At 42.3% G+C, this 25409-nt stretch overlaps 1 protein-coding gene across 5 annotated transcripts in view; it reads left to right on the top strand.

The window, feature by feature from the left end:
* Positions 1-25409, top strand: part of TTC3 (tetratricopeptide repeat domain 3) — a 139210-nt gene that overhangs the window by 17199 nt on the left and 96602 nt on the right. For all 5 annotated transcript variants that reach the window (XM_053306857.1, XM_053306856.1, XM_053306859.1 and 2 more), the window contains exons 6-14: positions 459-512; positions 1744-1867; positions 3570-3655; positions 4174-4268; positions 5217-5279; positions 5754-5808; positions 10633-10795; positions 10898-10946; positions 23323-23431. In XM_053306857.1, coding sequence (XP_053162832.1) covers positions 459-512; positions 1744-1867; positions 3570-3655; positions 4174-4268; positions 5217-5279; positions 5754-5808; positions 10633-10795; positions 10898-10946; positions 23323-23431 — 798 coding nt within the window. The remainder of the gene's footprint in view (positions 1-458; positions 513-1743; positions 1868-3569; positions 3656-4173; positions 4269-5216; positions 5280-5753; positions 5809-10632; positions 10796-10897; positions 10947-23322; positions 23432-25409) is intronic.

Here is a 25409-nt window from a genome sequence, read left to right on the forward strand (position 1 = left end):
TTTTGAAACCTTCACTGCTGTTGAGTGTGACTTACTGCTGTGGCTTTTTTTTGTAAGTGCTGTGAGTAAAACTTTTTAAAAGAAGGTTGCAAGAAGATATTGCTAAATGATTTTTGCTTTTAATAAGTATCCCTGATATTGTGGTATTGGGCGACACCCAGGCTAACCCTCTGCAGATGCAGTTTGGGGACCCTCAGGGAGATAGTTTTGGAAGACACGGGCAGCTGTAGAGGGAAATTGTTGAAAATGGTCTCTTGCTGGAAAAACCTGGCGCATACATGGAAGGTTAGTCTGTATGTCGGCCATTATTTGCTGTTACAGTCATATGTCACAGATAGTTTCTTTGCTGTCATATTAGGGTCTATAGGTTCCTGCTGTTGTGTAGCTTCATAAACAAGGCACTTTAGCAGCCAATGAGCACACTGATGCCTCTGTTCTTCTTTTCTTCCCTCCCTAAGAATGTTCCACATTTCATCAGTGGCATATTGAAAATTGGAAATGATATAGACAAGGTAAGTTGTTTTTCCTGCCCCCACCTCCCAAACATAGCATTCAAATACTGGAAGTCTTTTTGATTTGACAGAATATCTTTAAAAAAAAAATTAAATGAACATAGGAGTCATGAATAGCAGGTTGGAGCTTTTTTCGATGTCTCTTTCATAATCCAAAATGCAATGGGGTCATAGGAAGCTGTCTTATACCGGATCATACAGTGGTCCTTCTACCTCAGGACTGTCGGCACTGACAGGCAGCAGCTTTCTAAGGTTTCAGGCAGAAGTCTCTCCCAGCCCTACCTGGAGATGCCAGAGATTGAATCTGGGGCCTTCTGGACGCAAAGCAGTTCTGCCACTGAGTTATGACATATGTTAAACTTGTAAATTATATAGAGAGCATGGAGCCAACTGAAAGTGAATACTTTTAAAACGCAAGCATGATGATCCACTAACTTTACTGGTTAACAATCTAATTTAATCTGCGAGGTTATTGGGAAGTCTCTTCATGCATAGACTGAAGTGTTTCACATTTTCTTGATGGGCTTTTTAAGTTATCAAAAATGGTGTGCTTTTATAGCTTTTTTATGGTTTCATTTTATAGAATGGCTTTTTGTGGTCTTCCTTTCACATCATATTATGAATGTGGCCTTGTGCATGGGAGCAAATTTGATAGGGCAGTGAAATTCACTGTGGTAAAGGAATACTGTTTGATTTTTGGTGTATAAGTATTCAGGTCTTGGGACCATTTGCTATCCTAATATGTCATCTAGTAGCATGATAAACTGCAGTTGAAGGCCAACAGTGTACAAATGGCAATCAAAAATGGGAAATTCTACATGTTTGGCAAAGGTTGCTAGTGCCAACAGTAGTATCCCCTACAATACAGATAACCTCTTGTTAGAGTTGCAGTATTTAAAAACTTATAAATTGAGTACCTATATTGACTGTGTCATAATTGGTATAGTATATTGAAAGGGAAGACTAATTAGTGCTGCTGCTCTTAGATTGTATCAAGTACAAATATCCTGTGTTCCTTCTTTTAAATGACTAATAAGGGGTTATTGAAATAAAGCTTTTTAAAAAATATTTTAAAATTTAAAAAATAGTAATACAAACAGATATTGGGGCATTAATTGCCAATAGTGCTCCAGAGGACATTTGTACATGTTACTGGATTATCAGATACTTTTATATAATGCTACCTTACATAGTTAAAATGACACTGACTTTTTTGCTTTTCTTGTAATAGAGAGAATTTGATTTTTGCGGCGCTCTTGCCTGGGTAAAATATGCAGATGACATTGGCCTTTTGCAGAAATTAGAAACACTTGGAGATTATTGTTGGCCTTTCTTAGAAGTTTTCTTTGCTGAATGTAAGTATACAAAATATTGTGGTGTAGTGGTTAGAGTGCTGGACTAGGACTGGAGAGACCCGAGTTCAAATCCCCATTCAGCCATGATACTTGCTGGGTGACTCTGGGCCAGTCACTTCTCTCTCAGTCTAACCTACTTCACAGGGTTGTTGTGAGGAGAAACTTAAGTATGTAGTACACCGCTTTGGGCTCCTTTGAGGAAGAGCGGGATATAAAAAATGATTAAAACTAAAAAAAACAAACAATTTTTTAAAAGGCTTTTAAACTGCTTATCTGCAGTTCCTAGGTGGCTGGAAATTATCTCTGAGGTCACTTCCAGCTACTGTTTTGCAGTCAGAGCCATTTTATGGGGGTGGGGGGCATTTCCTGGTATCTGTTTCTTATTCCTATAAATTCCTTATCTGTGCATCAGGTAACTAACAAGTATGCAGAGAGCAGCCCTTTTAATCCAACCTGCTTTTGTTTTTACTTCATTTCCCAGCCATGAACGCCTCTTAATTTCTTTTGTTTTGCTCATGCAGCTGATTCTACCCTGCCTGCCTTGCCTGCCTGTCTTCATAGACTTTTGTCCTGTTTCTTTAGCAGGACAAGGGAAGGAAGTCAGAGAGAAACTTTGACTCCTTGGCACTAGTACTCTTTTATTGAAGCTTCATGAGGGGTAAAACAGTTATATTCTACCTAACTTTGAGTAGCTGTGCTCTAGCTCAGTTTACATTCACCCCACTCATATGCACAGTTACCAGATTAGTTGGGGTAGTGCTTTGAGTGGCCAGCCTGAGCCAAGGCACTTGTTCAAGTGATCTTTCTCTTGCATTTAGTGGGGAAGAACAACTGTCCCTATCCAGTCCCAACACATTATACCTCTAGTGGTTGCTGGTGTCTTTCTTACATTTTTATTTTAGAGTGTGAGCCATTTCGGGACAGGGGACCATCTTTTATTTTATTTTTTCTCTGTAAACTGCTTTTGAGAACCTTTGTTGAAAAGTGGTGTATAAAATATTTGTTGTAGTAGTAGTGAAGTGGAGAGTCAGGTCAACATGCTGGCACTTCTTTGGGCAGAGTGTAAATCTCAAAATCATCGTGCTGCTGGAACACCTTTTAGCCAGTGTCCATCTCTTGTGGGTCTCCAGCTTCCTTATTTCTTAGAAAACCAACTGTCATGTTGATTTGTTGACTTGCTCTGCCTCCCAGAAAAGTAAACTGATTGCTTCTGAGAAGCGAACTCATTACTCTTCATCACTTTGGGGTCTTAAAGATCGCCCTCTCTTTCAGCCTTTTCTGTTGTTTTTCCAGCGCTAACTCCTCCTCCTGGTAACTTTCAATCACCCACTCACATCAGACACATACATCCTAGGTACACAAGAAGGTGGCTTTTACAAGAACATAGTAAGAATATACTAATCGTGTCACTGTATTGGTTGCGTGCCAAAGGTAATTATCGATTATAAGAGTATGGCATTATATATAAACACTATAATGGGACTACAAGCAGGATGGCAAGCTATACATAAGGCAGAATGGCAAAGTGGCTCAACAGATGACACTTCTTACCTCAGTTTGCCTCACAGTGTACTGTTCTCGGGATCAAGATGCCTCGGCTCTCCTCTCATGGAGGGGACTTCCCAGTACATCTCAGTTCTGTAGTTGGCAGTAGTAAATAGACAAACCTGTTGCCATTTGTGTTTTTGTTTTCTCCTTTCAGACAAACATTATATAAGTAAAGTTGTATTAGAAGACTATAATTTAGCAGAGGGATTTGAATCTCAGACTTGTGATAATTGTAGAAAGGTAAGAGTAAATCACAATATTTACATTTTAAATTCTTTTAGAAGCTGCCAGTAATGCTGAAACACTGTTCTTTTATATCTTTTCCTTTGCAGCACAATAGAACTCTGTAAGAATATACATGGAGTGTGAACTCAGTTTGAAACAACTGAGTCCAGAGTGGTTTTCCTATTCATTTCAATGGAGTGGTGAATCCTTTTAACTCAGGACTCTCTATTGAACTAAACAGGAACCCCTGCTAGTGTGAGAAGTCCACGTGCATAAACGCAACATGTCTGAATTAGAGTGAAAGTGTCCATTACTCCGAAAAGGCATTTTTAATTATCCAAGAGTGATTGGAAGGCTATCCATGCTGTATTTTATTTATCAAAATACTTTTTAACACCAGATGTTTAAGACAAAAATCTTAAATGTAATTTAGAGAGTTTTATTCCTTAAATTAATTCAGTACATCAAGTCTTCATTTACACTTGACAATAGCTTACAGTACAAGTTAATTTTAATTTCATGTTTTATTACAGACTAGTGAGGAATGGAAAAAGAAGGGAAATGACTACTTTGCTGAAGAAAACTTCTCGTTCGCTATCCTCGCCTATACAAAAGCTATAGAATCTTGGTAAAGGGATAAATCACAGCATTATGAATAAATTTATGCAGAATTTTTTTGCAGAGAAGGATGCACAGATAGTCATAGAATGGATGTACATATATCTGAAATTAGAACCATTTTGGACAAAAATTGTTTCCTGTGCAAAGATATTTTGGGAATACTATGAAGATAGGATACAGGAAATATGAAGTGTTCTAATAGGCTGCTGGATTTCCAATCCAGTTTGCCACAAGTTCCAATCAAGTTTGCCAAAAGATCTGGAATCTTTTGAATAGCGACATGGCTTGTGACTTTCCTGAAATGATCTGGTTTCACATGATTTAATCTTGTCCCTGGTTCTCATTACCAAATGTCTATGTAGCACACAATGTCTTTAGTGTACTGAAACAGCTTTAGCTGTGTTTAATCCAGATCAGTCTGCCAGTTATGGCTGTTGTTGTTTTTGCTCTTATAGGGACTTGTGAATACCCCACATTACTTGTCACCTGACTCTTGATTAATGGTTTGTATTTCTGCAAACAGATAATGGGTTCTGTTTGTTCCTTTTGGAAGCCATGCAGAAAGTTTTTACTGAACGCGATTGTGGCTGTAGGTGGTACACTCTGATGTCAGCAAGCTCCAACCATGCTACTTCATAACTGTGTCATTCAGCAGTTTGAACAAAGCTCAGCTAAGTAGACATTGTGGGGCAGCAGAATTCTCTGCTGAATTCTCCCTGCCCAGAGAGGTTGCTCTGTGTACATTTATCAGATACCAATTTGTAGAGCTTTTTAGAACTTAAGTTGAGTTTTACAGCTTCTTCATATCCCTGTAAGAGCATAATAGTTAACCTGGCTATTTTACATGCAAAGTTTCACAAAAGAGAGAGCGAAATATGGTTAAACTTTCAGAAAACCATTTAAATTGATAATTCTTTTGCTTTATAAACTGAATGCAATCTAACTTTCTCTCAAGGCCTGAAAATCACTTTCTTTATGGAAACCGGTCCCTCTGTTTCCTCCGAACTGAGGAGTATACGTAAGTATAATTTTACATGATAGTCATTATTGAGTTTATCTAAATTAAATCAAAATGTAGTATTGCATCAAAATATTTAAAAATCCAAAACATTTCAGTTCCATATTTATAGTTAAATTTTCATTTTTATGATCTAGATTCATCTTTCATTTTAATACTGAACCAGAGCAGAATGATGAAATCTAGTATTGAATCTGAGACTATTTATTTCAGTATAGCCTATCCTACCTACACTTACTTGCCTCAGTCAAGGCATGCACAAAAATGAGCTGATGATAATTACATTTTTAAAGCCAATGGAATGAGGATTTCATCATTCCTAGATCATGTAGGAATAGTTATGGGGTGTAGTGGGGAGTAATCGCTTAAGGGATTTGGGTGGAAGGGAAGAAATTAGAAATGGGCTAGGTCATTTGTCTTTGAATAAGAACATAATGCTCAACTACTAATGACATTAAAAAAAATTGTTTTCAGGAGCGCCCTGGGTGATGGGAAAAGGTCCATCATTTTGAAGCCCAACTGGCCAAAGGTTAGTTTTTCTTCTGAGAAATTTAAATTTGTAAGAGTTTCACCAATTGGTAAACAGGAGGCTGGTAACCTTGCATTTTTGAGCTAAATTTGCTAGCTCTAAACCATTGACCAAGTTGTAATCATTAGGCAGAAATCTACCTAGATTCCCCTGTGTAACTGAGAGCAAGAAAATGTCCTTGCCCTCTTTTCAGTTGAAAGGATGCTTGCCAGTTGTCTTTAGGGCATGCTGTCTTAGGACTTCGTCATCGCACTTTTAGCAAATACATGATCTTTAAGAGGGTCCACGGTCCCTCACAACTGGGTTTTGTACACATGCGTAAAATGACGGTGGAAGAATCACAAGCTCTTCGTGCTTGTAGCGCACCATTATTTAGGCGGGAAAGTGCCCAGTTGCCTCAGTTCCTCCATGACCGCTGCATAGGCTACGTCAGGAAGGTTCTCTGTCGCTCCTCGTTCCCATGGAGAGGGTTTCTTAAAACTATTATTACTCTTTCTCAGCCGTTTGATCTCGGCTGAAATCCCTACACTGGTGAATGGAACCAGCTTCTCTCTCAGGCACTCCATTCGACCCACCTGCTCTGAACCTCTCCATCACCTTGGAAGCATCCTTTTAGAGCTGGAGCGTTTACTGCCCAACTTTCAAAACTTTGGGCTTATGGACCCACTACAGTTCCACCAGCACATAGACTTGCTAGAGCTCTTGGCTGCCTTTTATGCCCTGAAATCCTTTCTACCCCATCTCAAAGGAAAAGTCTGGCTTCTCCTGGACAAAACCATGCAGATGGCCTATATCAGCCATCAGGGAGGAACTGCTTCTCAGTTCCTGTGTCTCCTGGCAACTTGCCTGTGGGATTGGTGCATATGACATTGTGACTGGCCTCTAGGCCTGTGCATCAAGGGTGTGGACAACCTGCTAGCGGACAGCCTCAGCAGGGATTTTGATCAGTCCCTGTCACACAAATGTTAAAACCCTTCAACATTTATTCACACTCTGGAGAACACTGTCTGTGGACCTGTTAGCAACGTTACTCCTCTCCCACTGATCTCCAGAGTACTGGTCAAAATTTTACAGGAATCCTCAAAGTGCATATTTATTACCCCATGGTGGATCAGGCAACCCTGGTTCCCTATTCTCCTTTACCCTGCCAACAACCTCCATCTCTGCCTTCCCCAACATCAGGACCTCTTGTCTCCAAACTTGGGAAAGGTGCTCCACCCCGACCTCCAGATTCTCAACCTGACAGATTAGAGGCTAAACGACTAGACACTATCCTTTTGAATGAGAGGAAGGAGTCCACATGTAGAAATTACAACTGCAAGTGAACCCATTTCTCTCTCTATGCTGGGTTGACCCCTTTACTGTCTCAGTCTGCCAGGTGCTGCTTTACTTAACCTCTCAAGTGCTCAGGACTCTCTTATGCCTCTCTCAAGGTACACCTTGCAGCCCTTTCATTTAGACATCCAGGTTGGGATGGGAGGTCACTTTTTTATCACCCAGATGCAAAGAAATTTTTGACAGGAATAAACAGTCTCTTCCCTCCTGTCCAGTCACCAGTAGAGTCTTGGAGCCTGTCCCTTGTTTTATCCTCACTCAGTAAACCACCGTTTGAGCCTCTAGATTCCACTTCCCTTAAGCTGCTCTCTCTCAAAACTGCTTTTCTTGTCGCTATCACTATAGCTCAGAGAGTGAGTGAGCTTACAGCTCTGCGGTCTGATTCTCCTTACACCAAGTTTCCTCCCACAGATGTAGTTCTTAGGCCTGACCCTTCTTAAGATGGTGACTGACTTTCATTTAAACATTCAAACATAAATCAAAATGAATTAAAAGATTTAAAAATCCAAAAGATTTTAGCTGCATGTTTAAACCAAGACATTATTTTACCTACCACCTTCTCTAATCATTCCACTGTACTTGAGAAGCTCATGCATTCACTTGACATGAGAAGAGTGTTGCTGTATTATCTGGACCTGACAAATTCCTTCAGAAAGTCCAATAAACCTCTGTTTCCTATAGAGGTAACAACAAGGGCTTACCTATTTCATGTGAACATTTATCTCACTGGCTGGTTGAATTGATTTACCTCTGTTACAAGCAGCAGGGTGTTCAACCCCCTACTTTCATCAGAGCCCATTCCACTTGGGCCATGGCTACTTTGGCAGCCCACATGTCTGGAATCAGCATGCAGGACATTTTGTAAAGCTGCCACCTCAGCTACAGACTTACACTTGGTTAGGCATTATGTCTTGGACATACACTTTGCTGGCAAAGCAAATTTGGGTTGGGTGGTTCTTAAAACAGTTCTTTAGCTGCATTCTAGTTCCCTCCACTCTAATGAGCATGCTACTCACCCAGTTGTAAAGGTAAGCAACTTGCTTATCTTTAAGGGGATCCATGGTCACACCACACACACCCAACCTCCCCTTCAACTAGGATGCTTCTAGATATAAATAAATATATAAAATATTTATAGATAGATATAAATAATATCTATTTATAGATATTAAATAGATATAAATAAATATACAAAAACATGAGAAGGGGAATAAGATCTCCCACATTTTTTTGGATGGAATTCTCTTACCTGTATATCTTCTCTCCACATCAAGTGCACACATTGTCCACTTAGAAACTGAAGCAATTGGGCGCTTTCCCACCTAGATAATGTTGCGATGCAGGCATGAGACGGTGGGGCGAAGACCATCCCAATAGGAGCTTGTGATTGTTCAACAGCTGTCTTGAGCATGTGCACAAAACCCAGTTATGAGTAACTATGGATCCCCCTAAAGATCACCTGCTAACTAGGGATGTGCACAAACCTGTTCAGAAGCAGAAATGTGATGGGAGAAGCGGGCTGGCGGAGGCACAGATAGTCTATTAATTTTATTTCTCTATGTAAACCACTTTGAAAACTTTGATTGAAAAGTGGTATATAAACATCATCATCATCATCATCATCATCATTATTATTATTATTATTATTTTATTTTATTTTACACAGTCAGACAGGTGTTATTGACTGGTTTGTTTTATCCAGACATCAAGTCCTTCCCAAGGACCTGGGATGGCTGAATTTTATTGTCAGTGTTGTTGCTATTTTTATAGATATCGTCGCAGAATATGGGCTGTTCCCAGTAAAGCTGCTTTTTGTAATTGGCTGATGGTGATTTCTGTGGCCCCTATGGTGTTGAGGTGCTCTTCAAGGTCTTTTGGAACTGCACCCAGGGCGCAAATTACCACTGGGATTATTTTGGTCTTTTTCTGCCACAGCCTTTCAATTTCAATTTGTAGATCTTTGTATTTGGTGATTTTTTCTATTTCTTTTTCTTCTATTCTGCTATCCCCTGGTATTGCTATGTCGATTATTTTGACTTGTTTTTCTTTCTTCTCGACTACAGTTATATCTGGTGTATTGTGTGGCAGAGCTTTGTCTGTTTGTAGTCGGAAGTCCCATAATATTTTTACATCTTCATTTTCTTCAACTTTTTCAATGTTATGGTCCCACCCATTTTTTTGGCTTGTATTTTTTGCAGATGTTCCAGTGTATCATCCCTGCTACTTTGTCATGCCTTTGTTTGTAGTCTGTGCAATCTTTTAACAACAGCTGATTAGGTGGTCCACGGTTTCATCTGCTTCTTTACAAAGGCGGCACTTGCTGTTTGTGGTTGATTATTATTATTATTAATTCGATTTCTATACCGCCCTTCCAAAAATGGCTCAGGGTGGTTTACAAAGAGAGATAACAAACAAATAAGATGGCTCCCTGTCCCCAAAGGGCTCACATTCTAAAAAGAAACATAAGACACACACCAGCAACAGTCACTGGAAGTACTGTGCTGGGGGTGGATAGGGCCAGTTACTCTCCCCCTGCTAAATAAAGAGAATCACCACTTTTAAAAGATGCCTCTTTGCCCAGTTAGCAGGGGTCATTTGTTGTTGTTGTAGGTAAGCAACTTGCTTTTATATGTGATTTAGATTTTGCTTGTGTACCAGCTAAATCTGCAATATTTGAGATAGCTGTGTACTATGTTTTTGCAACACGTTATACCGTTATATACGCTTAGTGTACATGTAGCGAGAAAGAGCGCACTTGAAAAGAGACAAGCTTGCAAAATTAGTATAGATGTAGTTGTTTTAATCTAGAGTGTTATGAACTGTGAAACTGAGTGCAAAAATAATAAGCAGTAAGCAATAGTTAAAATGCAAAGTCTATCAGAAGTCTTATTTGTGCATACTGTAACCATGTATTGTGTAGAGTTACAAAGCTAAGCAGAAAGCCCTGTACTGACATGCTATGTCACCTCACCTTCCACTGACCACAAGTACAGTGTTTGTCTTTTCAGACATATGCTGAATGCTTGATCAGTGAAGAGCAGGCCTACATAGCATGTTTGGTGGAGCTTTCCACTTAGCAGTATAACCATATGTACTACGCATGAATAAGGCTTTAATCTCTGTTTATCAGAATTCAGTATAGTAAATGTCCCCAATGTCAGCGTAAGTCTGAAAATTATATAGCATTCTCATAACAGAAGATTTGTGCCACTTGATATTCTGAACCAAGGAAGAATTTTATTTAACAGTTGCAATTACCATAAGGGTTGGAATGATACATTTGGAGAAATATATCCAAGTGCCTCTCAAGTCCATACCAGCTGTAAAAATTAGTGTTGCATTTAAGACTATTATAAGGGTATTTGATGGAAAAATTAGTGTTGCATTTAAGACTATTATAAGGGTATTTGATTTAAAAATAATAATTGTGAAATTTGACAAAGCTTGCTATTTTAGGGTGTCAAGCATTTTGTTTATAACTTTTTGTAGGGACATTATCGATTCTGTGATGCTTTGTCGCTTTTGGGAGAACACAGAAAAGCACTGGAAGCCAATGAGAGAGGTCAAGAGTTGTGTGGAAATAGTCTTGAAGGAATTAAGGATCTTGTTCAGCAACATGAAAAATTAAAAAAGCGAGTGGAAGAAATTAGAGGTAATCTTTCACCACTTCTAACCTTTTTCTCTAAATAAAGTAAAATATTTTGTATGATAACACTTATTCACTAGTTTGTTTTGTCTTTTTAAATTTATTTAGGTGTGAAACAAAAGAAACACAGAATAAAGAAAATAGCATTTCAGAAAAAGTAAGTTTGGTTACAGGTTAGATCAAAGTTAGATCAAAGATCAAAGTAAATTAAAAATCAAATGACTTAACAAACTCAGTATTCTACTGGCTTTAATTTAGTACCAGTAAAGAAGTAAATAGGGCATTAAATACAAAAATCCAATTTACTATTAGTTAGAATGCTTGGGTGTGCATCTGAGTGCTTAGTTTCCTTAAACTTTATATGTGTTTGAAAGAATATATTTTTTAAAAGATATAAAAAGAGAATTAATCCAGAAAAACTATTGACAAAGCTTGACTCTCACAGTCACTAGCAGGTGTTAGAATTGTTTTCTGAATATAGAGGGCTCAGGACTAGTCTACTTGTCCTTGAAGAAGGGAGAATGATGCTTGACAAGTGCAGACAGGCGGCTCCCTATTCTACTTTATGCTGATGATGGTGTCATTTTGGCTCAGACCCAGATTGACTTGAGGAAAGCTCTTAAAGCTTTTGCTCAGCATTGTAGGGAGAAGCACTTGGTTATCTACTATTAAAAATTGAAGATCATGTTTCTTAAAAACTTATTTAAGATTCACAAATGGCGTACAGATAACCATGACATAGAATAAGTTAACTGTTTTAAATATTTGAGACTCATTTTCTAGGCATCTAGAAGGAAGACTGCGCAAGTTAACTATGTCTATTCCCTGGCTCAAAGAAATGCTGTGGCCATATTAAGATTTCATTGAACTAAGGGAGGGAATTTTATTCCAGCTGCCATTAAATTATTTATATCATAATCAACAGCACAGCTTCTAGATGAAATGCAATTAGGCCCTTTTTCCAACTTTGGGCCTTTTGAAAAGTTAAAACTAGATTCTTAAGATTGTTGTTTTTGACCCCTAGAAGTGCTACATCTGGGTGGTGATCTGGTAACAGCCATACAAATGGGTTCTGTGCCTGTGCGGAACACTTTGAGTAGAATCTGTTAGCTCCTTGTGACACTGCCCAACCACCCACTGTGTGTGCTTTGCACCTGCTCATATCAGCGGTTTGGTGCCTGATAGTTCAGTTTCTTTCTGACCGCCAGTGTGTTCAGTTCTTTGTTAGTTCTTGGCTCCTCAGGAAGTGTTTATTGGTAAATTTATTGGTTTTGACTCAGATTGTGACTGGAATTATTAGACTGCCCTTTGGGAAACCTTAGTATTATTTCTTGTGTATGACTTTGAATAAGATTATTCTTTGTTTAACGGACAACAGTACCTCAGCAGTGTGATAGAGAATGTATGATTACAGACTGGTAAAGTTAACAATTCTGGGAATGCCCTTTACAAGAATATGCCTAGAGAAAAGACCACCGTTTAAGAGGTGTATGCACTGTAAGGGGAAGATCCCCTCTGTGGACAGCCACGACAGCTGTCTCCTATGTTTGGAGGAAGGACATAATGCCAGTGTTCCCTCTTAAGGTGTGCACATGTGCACGCACTCACACGATTGATGTCCGCTCAGTTAATTTTAGATTCAGGTTGAATCAGGAAGGTCCCACTCTGAATCCATGTGTGCACACACTGCCTTGATATTGCCACTCAGAACAAAACTCATTCCGTACACATGAAAAGAATTAGAGAACATTGCATAATGCCACCATGTGCTCTGTCAGCAGCTCGTTCTCGAAACAAACTTTGAAAAATAGGGCTACATGTTTATGAGTGGCTTTGTTGGACGAGGCACTGACACTGAAAGGTGCTAGCTCTCCAGAGGCAGTGGCCATAATTTTGAAATAGACATCCGGGACTGCAATGCAAACACAGTCTTAAATCCCGATGCCGGGACCTTCGACATCGAAGGGCTCTCCCTTTAAGGAGCCACAAGTCCCAGAGGAGCATTTGTCTCGCTATCAGGAGAAGGATGGGAAAGGTGAGAGGACAGATCAGACTCTCCTTCTCCTAAAAAGCATAATGAAGAGTGAGCAGAGGGAGAGGTGTCTATCGGCGCCCAACAATGCAACCCCTTCTCCATCTGGCTTACAATGCCTAATGCATCAATTGCCATTGAAATTGACGCTGGAAAGGAGAAGGACTGCTATGGTATTGACATCTGCACCTCGGCGTAGAATGGCTTGTTTGTCTACAGGCACCTACCCCACACCAATCCCCATTGACGCCAAGAACCCCCGTGTCTAAGTTGATGTTGGGACAGACAGACCAATTGCCTGTGGTGTTTGATGTTGACGTCGACACTACTGACAACACCAAGACCGTCTTCGATCCCAAAATGGCTCAGAACATCCTCTCCATGCTAGAATCAAATGAAAGCACTCTTTTGGCGGTGTTGCGAGGCTTCTTGAGCCAGGGTCTCGATGGCAAGGAGGAGGATTTGGTGGAGGTGCCGAAGATGCCTTCTATGACCTCTTTTCAATCCACCTCTAAGGGGTCGCGGCATTCTACTCCGACAGATAAAGAAAGGAGAAAGCTAAATGTATTGGTACGTAAGGCATATGCAGCTGCATACCTAGGTATTAAGACTGTCAACTATATGACGTGTTTATCCAGGTACACACATTCCTTATGGGATTCTCTCCTTCAAGAAGAAGAAAGTGTTACACCGGAGAAGTTCCAAAAGAAGTTTACTGACACGTTTGCAAAAACGACTTTGGCAACCAGACAGCAGCTAGGTAATGCTAAGCTGCGGAAACGGAAACGGAGTCTCATTGACTAGCAATGACAGTTCTGCTGAGGAGACATGTGTGGCTAGGCTCTACCAACCTACAGCAGGACATGAAAGACAAGATAGAGGCCCTGCCTTTGAATGGCAAGGGTCTGTTGTGCGACGATACAGATACTACTATGGAAAAAATCTAAATACACAGCAACGACTTTTACGTCATCTTCTGCGATGTCCAGATACTAACCATATAGTTGAAGACAAAGTAACTACCACCAGAACGACAGGGAATTCCATAAACCCTTCCAGAAGTATAATTTAAAAACATACTACCAGAAATAACAGCCAGGGGGCTTGTGGTAAGGCTCCCTGAATAGGAAAGGCAAGGATAACAAAGTAGAAATTTAAGTAAATGCAGTTGCATATACTTGGACAAAATTATTTGCTGTGTTTTTTATCTTTATGTAATTGTTCATGCATGCTTCGAATGCATTGATGCTAGCTCTCAGAAATATATCAGTGACCCATGACTCTTATTGTTTGTTCTGAATAAGCAACAGTCCTGACTTTCAGGTTGTGTGCCTGCCACTTAATTTCAAAAAGAGATTGAATTTGATACTACTTTCTTTGATTTTTTTAAAAATGTAACTGTGTATTTTATTAACTGGGACATGTCGATCGTGTACTCTGCACTATGTACACGACTAATTTGCCTTAAGGGCCGCCATCTCCCATATGTTAATGCTCAGGTTCTCAGATTAGCTTCAGAAGCCCTGTTCTCTGTCTTGCCTCGAAGAGCTGTCTGGCTTGCACCAGAGGGCTTTTTCAGTGGCAGTGTGCTGCTAATGTGGTTTCACTGATCAGATAAAAGGCCTGACAGACAGAAAGCATTTTCAACAAGAGACCTAGCCTGACATAGGAACATAGGAAACTGCCATATACTGAGTCAGACCATTGGTCTATCTTGCTCAGTATTGTCTTCACAGACTGGCAGCGGCTTCTTCAAGGTTGCAGGCAGGAATCTCTCTCAGCCCTATCTTGGAGAAGCCAGGGAGGGAACTTGAAACCTTCTGCTCTTCCCAGAGCGGCTTCATCCCCTAAGGGGAAGATCTTGCAGTGCTCACACATCGTCTCCCTTTCATATGCAACCAGGGCAGACCTGCTTAGCTATGGGGACAAGTCATGCTTGCTACCACAAGACCAGCTCTTCTCTCCATACCTCCTGACATACCTCCCTGTGGAGAGAGAGCCACATATTCACCCGTTCATGGTTCCCTCCATGTTACAAGTTGAGAGAGCAACAGTTGATCTCTGAGGTGATCCATGTTCCCTTGCAACAGGGACTCTCCTGCACCTGCGCAGTAGCCCTGTAGAGGAATCTTTAGCTCCATTAGGCATGTTCCAGCATTCTGAGGCGCAAGGGAGCACCTGGTAAAATAGGCAGAAGAGTGCCCTCCTCTTGAGTTTCTCCTTGTCTGTTGCTTGTGCTGCCTCGCAATGGTTCTTGCTATGTTCTTCCCTCACGTACCTGTTGAGAATGTGATTACTTTGGTTTTAATTTGGCTTGACTTGGATTGTTCAGCTTTTCCCTGGTTAGTAATTTCTCTCGTATTTTTGGACTTGGACCGGTTTGACTTTTGTCTCAGATTTTCCCTCAGATTTCCCTCACTTCCCCCCCACCCCCGACTGTTTACAGACTCTCTTTGGCTTTCCCCCTTTATTGAGAAATTTCCAGTGAATATTTTTGGCTACAACTTTTACCGTCCCTCACTTTGGTTATGTCTTCTCCTAAAAACTTTAAAAGTTATAGATCTTGCAGAGGCACCATGCCTTCCTCAGATGAGGATTGTTTAATTTCCCTGGGGGGCAGCCACAATACCAGCTCCTGTAAAATATTTCCTTCAAGAAAAAAACACAACTTAGTAGAGAATTGAAGCTTAAAGTCTCCCTCTATGAAAATACTCTTTGCCCGGGGATGCCCAGACTGAGCCCTCCATTAACTCAGAAACCTTCATAAGAACAGCCCTGCTGGATCAGGCCCAAGGCCCATCTAGTACACCATCTTGTTTTGCACAGTGGCCCACCAGATGCCGCTGGAAGCCACAGGCAGGAGTTGAGGGCATGCCCTTCCTCCTGCTGTCACTCCCCTGCAACTGGTACTCAGAGGCATCCTGCCTTTGAGGCTGGAGGTAGCCTTTAGCCCTCCAACTAGTAGCCGATGATAGACCTCTCCGCCATAAAGTTATCCAAACCACTCTTAAAGCCATCCAGGTTGTTGGCTGTCACCATATCTTGTGGCAGAGAATTCCACAAGTTGATTATTATTTTTTATTTATTTAGCACATTTTTATACCGCCCTAACCCAAGGTCTCAGATTATGTGTTGTGTGAAAAAGTACTTCCGTTTGTTAGTCCCAGATTTCCTGGCAATCAGTTTCATGGGGTGACCTCTGCTTCTAGTGTTATGTGAGAGGGAGACGAATCTCTCTCTCCCCACTTTCTCCAGGCCATGCATGATTTTATAGACCTCTATCATGTCTCCCCGCAGTGGTCTTTTTTCTAAACTAAAAAGCCCCAGGTGTTATAGTCTTGCCTCATAGGAAAGGTGCTCTAGACCAGGGATTCTCAACGTTGGGTGCCCAGATGTTATTGGACTTCAACTCCCATAATCCCCAGCGGCCTTTGATTGGGGATTATGGGAGTTGGTCTGATAACATCTGGGGACCAAACGTTGAGAATCTCTGCTCTAGACCACTGATCATCTTGGTTGCCCTCTTCTGCACCTTTTCCAGTTCTACCATGTCCTTTTTTAGATGTGGTGACCAGAATTGTACGCAGTACTCCAAGTGTAGCTGCACCATAGTTTTGTATAAGGACATTATAATTTTAGCTGTTTTATTTTTAGTCCCCTTCTTAATGATCCCTAGCATGGCATTGGCCTTTTTCATAGCTGCCGCACCTTGAGTCGACACTTTCAATGAGCTGTCCACCATGACCCCAAGATCCCTCGCCTGGTCAGTCACTGACAGCTCAGATCCCATCAGCGTATACTTGGGGTTTTTCGTCCCAATGTACATCACTTTAAACTTGCCAACATTGAACTGCATTTGCCACTTTGTTGCCCACTCACCCCGTTTGGAGAGATTCTCTTGGAGCTCCTCACAATCCGTTTTGGATTTCATTACCCGAAAGAGTTTGGTATCATCTGCAAATTTGGCCACCCTGCTGACTACCTCTGCTTCTAGATCATTTATGAATAAATTAAAAAGCACCGGCCCCAGTACAGATCCCTGAGGGATGCCACTTCCTACTCCCCTCCATTGTGAAAACTCCATTTATCCCTACCCTCTGTTTCCTGTCTTTCAACCAGTTAGCAATCCACACATGTACTTGTCCTCTTATCTCATGACTGCTGTGTTTCCTCTGGAGTCTTTGATGAGGAACTTTGTCAAAAGCTTTTTGGAAGTCCAGTATACTATATCAACTGGATCACCTTGATCCACACACTTGTTGACACTCTCAAAGAAGTCCAAAAGGTTGGTGAGGCAAGATTTCCCTTTGCGGAAGCCATGCTGGTTCTCTCCCAACAGGGCCTGTTCTTCTATGTGCGTTACAATTTTATCCTTGAGGATGCTTTCCATCGATTTTCCTGGAATGGACGTTAAGCTAATCAGCCTGTAATTGCCCAGATCGCCCCTAGATTCCTTTTTGAAAATTGGTGTTACATTTGCTACTTTCCAGTCCTCTGGTACAGAGCCCGATTGCAGGGATAAGTTATATATTTTAGCAAGGAGGTTGGCAATTTCACATTTGAGTTCTTTGAGGACTCTTGGATGGATGCCATCTGGCCCTGGTGATTTGTTAGTTTTCAGTTTTTCCAGATAGTTTAGAACATCATCTCTTGTCACTTCTGTCTGACTCATTTCTTTAGCCTCCATCCTCAAAAAGCCTGGTTCAGGAACAGGTATATGTTCTGTATCCTCTGCTGTAAAGACTGACACAAAGAACTTATTCAGCTTCTCTGCAACCTCCATATGCTCCTTAATAATCCATTTCACTCCCTCATTGTCTAATGGTCCAAATGCCTCCCTGGCAGGTTTCCTGCATCTGATGTATTTAAAGAAGTTTTTGTTATTCCCCTTGATACTTTGGCTAAATGTTCCTCAATCTCTCTTTTCGCCTCCCTTATTGTCACCTTGCATTTCTTTTGCCAGAGTTTGTGTTCCTTTCTGTTCTCTTCATTTGAACAGGCCTTCCAGTTTTGGAAGGAAGTCTTCTTCCCTTTTTGGCTTCCTTGACATTACCTGTTATCCATGCTGGCATCCTCCTGGACTTAGTGGTACCTTTCCTCCTTTTGGGTATACAATCTAACTAGGCTTCTAGTATTGTGGTTTTGAGTAAACTCTACACACTCTGGAGCAAAGTGACTCTCCTGATTTTCCCTTTCAGCTTTCTTTTCACCATACTCATTTTGGAGAAGTTTCCTCTTCTGAAATTCAAAATGTCTGTGTTAGACTTCCTTGGTGATTCTCTCCCCGCATGTATGCTAAATTTGATTGCACTATGGTCACTGTTCCCTAAAGGGTCCATGACACTGACATCACGCACCAGGTCCTGGGTGCCACTCAGAATTAAGTGCAAGGTTGCCTTCTCTCTGATTAGTTCCAAGACCAACTGTTCTAAGGCACAGTCATTCAGCATATCTAATTTGACCTCTTTGTCCTTACCTGACTGTGAATTTACCCAGTCTCTGTGTGGGTAATTGAAGTCACCCCTTATTACAGCTCTGCCACTCCTTGATGCCTCCCTGATTTCCTCCTGCAACTCCCAGTCACTATCGGCGTTTTGATCCGGAGGGCGATAGCACGTCCCCAGTAGCACGTTCCCTTTCAGGCCTTGTATTGTCACCCACAAGGTTTCTGTGGAGGACTCGAGTCCACCTAGGTTTTCTACCTTGTTAGATTTTCTCCCTACTTTAAGCTACAGTGCTACTCCACCTCCAAGGCGCCCCTCCCTGTCCTTCCTATAGAGTTTATATCCACAGATAAGTGTCCCACTGGTTCTCACTGTTCCACCATGTTTCTGTTATGCCCACTATATCTATTTCTGTGTTAGCAACCAAGTACTCCAGCTCACCCATCCTGGCTCGAAGGCTTCTGGCATTGGCATATACAGGTGAAACTCGGAAAATTAGAATATCGTGTAAAAGTCCATTAATTTCAGTAATGCAAATTAAAAGGTGAAACTGATATATGAGACAGACGCATTACATGCAAAGCGAGATAAGTCAAGCCTTAATTTGTTATAATTGTGATGATCATGGCATACAGCTCATGAAAACCCCAAATCCACAATCCCAGAAAATTAGAATATTACATGGAACCAAGAAGACAAGGATTGAAGAATAGAACAATATCGGACCTCTGAAAAGTATACAGTGTTCTGTGCTTGATTGGCCAGCAAACTCGCCTGACCTGACCCCATAGAGAATCTATGGGGCATTGCCAAGAGAAGGATGAGAGACATGAGACCAAACAATGCAGAATTGCTGAAGGCCGCTAATGAAGCAGCCTGGTCTTCCATAATACCTCATCAGTGCCACAGGCTGATAGCATCCATGCCACGCCGCATTGAGGCAGTAATTGCTGCAAAAGGGGCCCAAACCAAGTACTGAATACATATGCATGCTTATACTTTTCAGAGGTCCGATATTGTTCTATACTTCAATTCTTGTCTTATTGGTTCCATGTAATATTCTAATTTTCTGGGATTGTAGATTTGGGGTTTTCATGAGCTGTACGCCATGATCATCACAATTATAACAAATTAAGGCTTGACTTATCTCGCTTTGCATGTAATGCGTCTGTCTCATATATCAGTTCCACCTTTTAATTTGCATTACTGAAATTAATGGACTTTTGCACGATATTCTAATTTTCCGAGTTTCACCTGTAAGCACCTATACGCTGAATCTCTCACCTGATATATACTATCTTTCTTTTGACTCTTTGACCAGCTGGCACAGGCTCCTGTCTGATCTTTATGTGGTTCTGCTCTGTCCCCTTCTGTTTTATCTGAATCCTTTGCACCCTCACACTTTAAAGGATGGCTTTTGCCGAACCTGATACTGCCCTGCTCCCGTCGGCTATTCCACTGGCATTTTAAAAACTGCTCTGCAACCTTTTTGATTTTAAGCGCCAGCAGTCTGGTTCCATCTTGGTTCAAGTGAAGCCCGTCCCTTTTGTACAGGCCTTGCTTGCCCCAAAATGTAGCCCAGTGCCTAACAAATCAAAACCCCTTTTCCCGGCACCAACTTCTCATCCACACATTGAAACCTCTCGGCTTTGCCTGTCTCACTGTACTTGCGCGTGAAACAGATAGCGTTTCTGAGAATGCTACCTTGGGGGTCCTGGAATTCAATATGCTACCTATCTGCCTAAATTTGGCTTCCAAGACCTCCTGACTACATTTCCCCACATCGTTGGTGCTGGCGTGCACCACGACAGCTCTCCAGCACTGCCTAAGAGCCTATCAAGATGCTGCGTGATGTCCGCAACCTTTGCACCAGGCAGGCAAGTCATCGTTTGATCCATACGCTTGTCATAAACCCATCTCTCTATACCTCTAATGATCGAATCGCCCACTACAAGGAGGCCCCCACCCCCCGGAGGAGTATCCCCTGTGCGAGAGGATATGGGCTCATCTTCCATGGAAGGGGTCCCTTCTAAAGGAGCATTTCCCTCTTCCTCAGACCAATGATCTTCTTGCCTGAGACTTTCATTCTCCCTGACAGCAGAGGAGCTATCAGCCCTGGAGTGGGATGCCTCTATCATGTCCCTGAAGCTGTCATCCACATGCCTCTCTGTCTCTCTGAGCTTCTCCAGATCCACCACCTTGTTCTCAAGGGAATGAACGTGTTCCCTGAGAGCCAGGAGCTCCTTGCACCGAGCACACACCCATGACTTCTGCCCATGGGGCAAATAGTCATACAATTGAGCCAATCTGTGCTGGCTCTGAAACAGTCTCATTCAGCATCGAGATGATTCTTTCTTAAAGCCTGCAGCAGTTGATAAAGGGAAGGAGCACTCTTGCAGCAAGAAATGAGACCGAAAGCACTCCCCTTTTCGGGATAAAACTGCACTAAAGTGTCCTAAACATTCTGAGTTATCCTCTAAGGCCATGTCTGGCGCCGCTGTACAGCATCGAAGTTGGCATCAGGATCGGCACCGACGACTCATACTCAGTCTGTCTCATCGGCACAACCAAAAGGCTCCTGTTCACTCCTGCCTGTGGCTCCAAAGAAGCATTCTTAATTTTCAGTGTCAAAGTCTGCAGGAGGGAAGCCACCCCCGATGTTAAAATACTCCTTGTTGGAACCAAGGAAGGCTACTGATCCAGCACCATCAACATCTAAGCCTAAGACACCTTTGGCTCCAGTTCTGCCAAATTCGTCTTCTCAGCTCTGGAAGCCTTTGGCCGTGTCAGCACCGGTGATGACTCCACCTGCTACCCAGGACACTGTGAGCAGGTTCTTCCTTGTTCGCTCCCAACCACCTTTGCTTATAGTCAAGGAGAGTACCTTGTCACTTTCCTTCCAGGTACCCCCAAGGTACCGAGAACAGGAGAGGTCTATCATTGGCTATTAGTTGGAGAGCTAAAGGCCACCTCCAGCCTCAAAGGCAGGGTGCCTCTGAGTACCAGTTGCAGGGGAGTAACAGCAGGAGAGAGGACATGCCCTCAACTCCTGACTGTGGGCTCCCCAGAGGCATCTGGTGGGCCACTGTGCGAAACAGGATGCTGGACTAGATGGGCCTTGGGCCGGATCCAGCAGGGCAGTTCTTATGTTGTTAGGGTGGAATGGCAAATTGGTCTTCATCCTCCAAGCACTTTTTGAAGGGCATTAATTATCTGTATCTACTGGTAAGGGAACTGGTTGAGCCTTGGAGCCTGTCTCTCATGCTCTCTCCCCTCATAGAGGCGCCCTCTGAACCCCCTGCTCTCTCTTTCTCTGAAACTGCTATTTCTAAAAATTGTCTTCCTAATTGCTATTGCCTCTGCCAGGCAAGTTGATGAACTCTCCGCCCTGAGCGCTGACTTACTCTACACCAGATTCTTTCCAGAGAAGGTAATGTTTCATCCTGACCCTAACTTACACCCTAAGATATTCTCAGACTTTTACATCAGTCAGGACATTATTCTACCTATCTCTTTTTTTCAATCCGTTGAAACCTTTAGAGTGTTCCATTCATGCCCTGGATGTCTGTAGGTGTCTTCTATACTTCCTAGATCGCACGAAAGCTTTTCGCCGCTCCAACAAGCTTTTCATCTCCTACTCAGGTCCTCACAAGGGCGCCACAGTCTCCAAACAAAGGCTGTTTAACTGGCCAGTACAACTGATATTTTTCTGCTACAAGAAACAAGGCATAAAGCCTCCAACAAGAGTCAGGGCCCATTCTACTAGGCCCATGGCCACTGGCCACCTCATATGGCTGACATTTCCAAGACCTGGTCTTTGGACTTACCGTTTTGTAAGACGCTACACTGTGGATCTACCTTCTGCTGGTAAGGCCAGTTTTGGTCAGGTGGTTCTTAAAGTGCTTTGAACATGATAGTACCCATCTCCTTCCCTGGAGCTAGTCTCTCAGCCAGTTGTGAGGGAACATGAATCACCACAGAGATAAACAGGTTGCTTACCTGTAATAGGTGATCTCTCTGGTGATCCATGTTTACTCACAACACCTGCCCAACTGTGCCCTCTGCTAGTTTGCATCTGCATTGTATTTTTTGTTTTTGCTTGGACTTTGGTCTTTTCCCCACTCTCTATCATAAGTTTCCATATAGCAGCTGATTCTCTCCTGCTATTTTACTGGGCACTCCCTCGCACCTCCGAATTCTGGAGTATGCCTGTTGAAGCTAAAGATTCCTCCGCAGGGCTACTGCTGTGAGTGAACATGGATCACCAGAGAGATCACCTGTTACAGAATCTGTTTTTCTGAAAGCTAACCTCAAAACTCTCTCACTACCTCTTATAAGGTGGGTTGTTATAAGAACCCAGTCTTTCACTTCCGGGATTCTGTAGGCAAAACTCTGGGTATTTCCTAATTCCTTCCTAGAAGAGGAGGAGAAACAGTTTGGAGGGAATTTTCAGAAGACTGCTCAGCGTGAAACCAGTAATATTCTGTAGCTTTGCATGCTAGAAATAGAACTGTCTTCTAATTTGAAGGAGCTAGTAAAGGTAAAGTGTGCCGTCGAGTTGGTGTTGACTCTTGGCGACCACAGAGCCCTATGGTTGTCTTTGGTAGAATATAGGAGGGGTTTACCATTGCCATCTCCCACGTAGTATGAAATGTTGCCTTTCTGCATTTTCTTATATTGCTGCTGCCTGATACAGGTGTTTCCCATAGTCTGGGAAACATACCAGCAGGGATTCAAACCGGCAACCTATAGCTTGGTAGTCAAGCAATTTCCCCGCTCCGCCATTAGGTGGCTTAAAAGAGCTAGTACAAGGTTTTAATTGGGAAATAAAATTAGTACAGTATATAATGTATACAGATTATTCTTAATGTAAATGCTAACAAAAAATATGTTGAAAATTTGTGCTAGGATGTTGCTTATTTTATTAGCAAAGAAAGGTTATATAAGTATTGTTCCAGATTTTTAAAGCTGTTCAAACAATAGATGATGATCTGGGATAATTCTTAGCAATCTGTGCTTTGTTTAATTTTATGCTGTCCTTTGCATTATTTGTTTAGTTCTTCAGAATCTGCTCCAATCAGTATCCAAGAATTTAAAAAGTCTCAAATTGAAAAGAAAATTCAGCCTGACTCTCTCAACCACCTCTCTCATCAAAAGACTACAAAGGTAGTTCATTCCTTTATGTATATACATTACAGATTAATGGTAGGTGTTGTTTAAAAAGAGTGGTGTCAGATTTTTCCTTCAGATATGAGCATGTGTACCAGGGCTTTTACAAGTAAACGTGCATAGGATTGGAATGTAACTGGCATCCAGAAGAAAGGGATAGTAGATCTGGATTGTGATCTGTTGCACTCATAAGAGTGGGTTCTGTGCCTGCACAGGACCATTCGGGCAGAATTGATTAGCTCCTCAAAGCTCTTAGCCCTGCCCCCTGCACATGGTGCATTTCCCCAGTTTGGGCGGGCTAGTGTTTTCTCCTCACTTCCTTTCTGACCGCCATTGTGTTGATACCTTGGACAGTGAGCTCCTTGGACTGGAACAGTTTTCTGAAGAAAAAAAACAAATGATTGATTTTTGCTGTGTTGTGACTCTGACTAGACCAGACTATTCTTATACTTAATACTTTGAACTGTCAATGAATGGACAGTTTATTTGGTAAGGACTTCAGATTGGACTTGAAATTGACTTGAGTATTAATCCTTATTTCTTTATTGTGCTATGGATAAGAAAAAAACCTTTAAGTGCTGCTTCCGCTGTAATGGTAAACTCCCTCCAGCAGACAACCACGATTTGTGTCTACTTTGTTGGGGGAGGAACACAACACCTCCATCTGTAGGATTTGCTTAACCTTCTCTCATCAAACAAGAACAGAGCTCTATGACTGAGAGCTGCCCTTTACAATGACGTGCTCTGCCCCAGCATTCCAAAGCCCAGGTCTCTGGTTGACTCTCCCGTGCCCTTGACAGTGAGTATGGTGTTGAAGTCAACATTGGGCACAGCATTGAAGCCAAAGTCAGGGACTGCCACTGAGCAGTCTAAATCCTCAACTCATGCTTTCTCGGCAGCCACCACCAGCACATTTAAAGTGCCAAAGCCACCTTCGGATACTTCTCATTGCAAAGCAACACAAGTCTCAGCATCGGGGTTCCAGTGCCAAGGAGGCACCTCAGCACAAGAAACATCGGGAGAAGGGTGCACAGACTGCCACTGAGTAGGCTTCCACTGCATCCCGAGCTACACCCTCCCCAAAAGTGCTCTAGTTGGCACTGGTGATGTCTTGGTCATGCCCAGTGACTCCAGAAGTCGTGGCCCTGGATTGTCCGTTGCCTTGAACTCAATGTTGAGCTTCAGCATCCACCTCAACATCAAGGACGGTATCGACCACAACTTCTTCCGATTGGCGTCGGGAGCGCTCTCTCTTGCCAGCTACGATGCCGCAACAATCGCCATCTCCAGCTGCTCATCTGGCACCACAGGCTTTGCGTCCTTCACCAGTGTCCTTCACCATCAGTGTCGATGACGACGACATGGAAGTCAGTGACGCCCAGCGCCTTTTAAACTTGCTGGACTCTAACAAAAGCACACTGTCAAGCTTGACGTTGTATGGCTTTCTGGGCCATGGCCTCAACACAGAGGAGGAAAGAATCTCCTTCTCTATACTGAAGACGCCAGGTGCTTCTGCTCTCTCAGCCTTCCAGCCTTTCCATTATGTGGCTGTCCGGCTTTCGACCCCACAGCCCTCTAGTCCACACTCCTGGAGGGGGCTGCAAAAGATTATGTTGCCACACATGATTTGATGTACGGAGGTGGTTGGGGAGATGCATCTCATGTGCACTTACGCTCCCCTGGGCTTCTATCAGACTATCAAGACTACAAGCTTTGGAAGGCTTTATGTCAACTGTTGACGCCGATTCATCTACTACTTCTACTTAGGGTTCATCTGAACATCCCAATGAATCCCTTCTCAAAGTGGTACTCTCTGACAATACTTCTCAGAATGAAGAAATGAGTTCTTATCATCACCAGATCTCTGAAATGGATTTAGCACTTGGCTTGGAGCCGAAGAAGCAAACTCAAGATGTAGAGGATCTTTTCTACAAGTTCTTCAGTTCCATCGCCTCCACCCAGCCAGTGTACCTTC

This window comes from Hemicordylus capensis, chromosome 3 (genome assembly GCF_027244095.1).
Source record: "Hemicordylus capensis ecotype Gifberg chromosome 3, rHemCap1.1.pri, whole genome shotgun sequence".
Taxonomy (NCBI): domain Eukaryota; kingdom Metazoa; phylum Chordata; class Lepidosauria; order Squamata; family Cordylidae; genus Hemicordylus; species Hemicordylus capensis.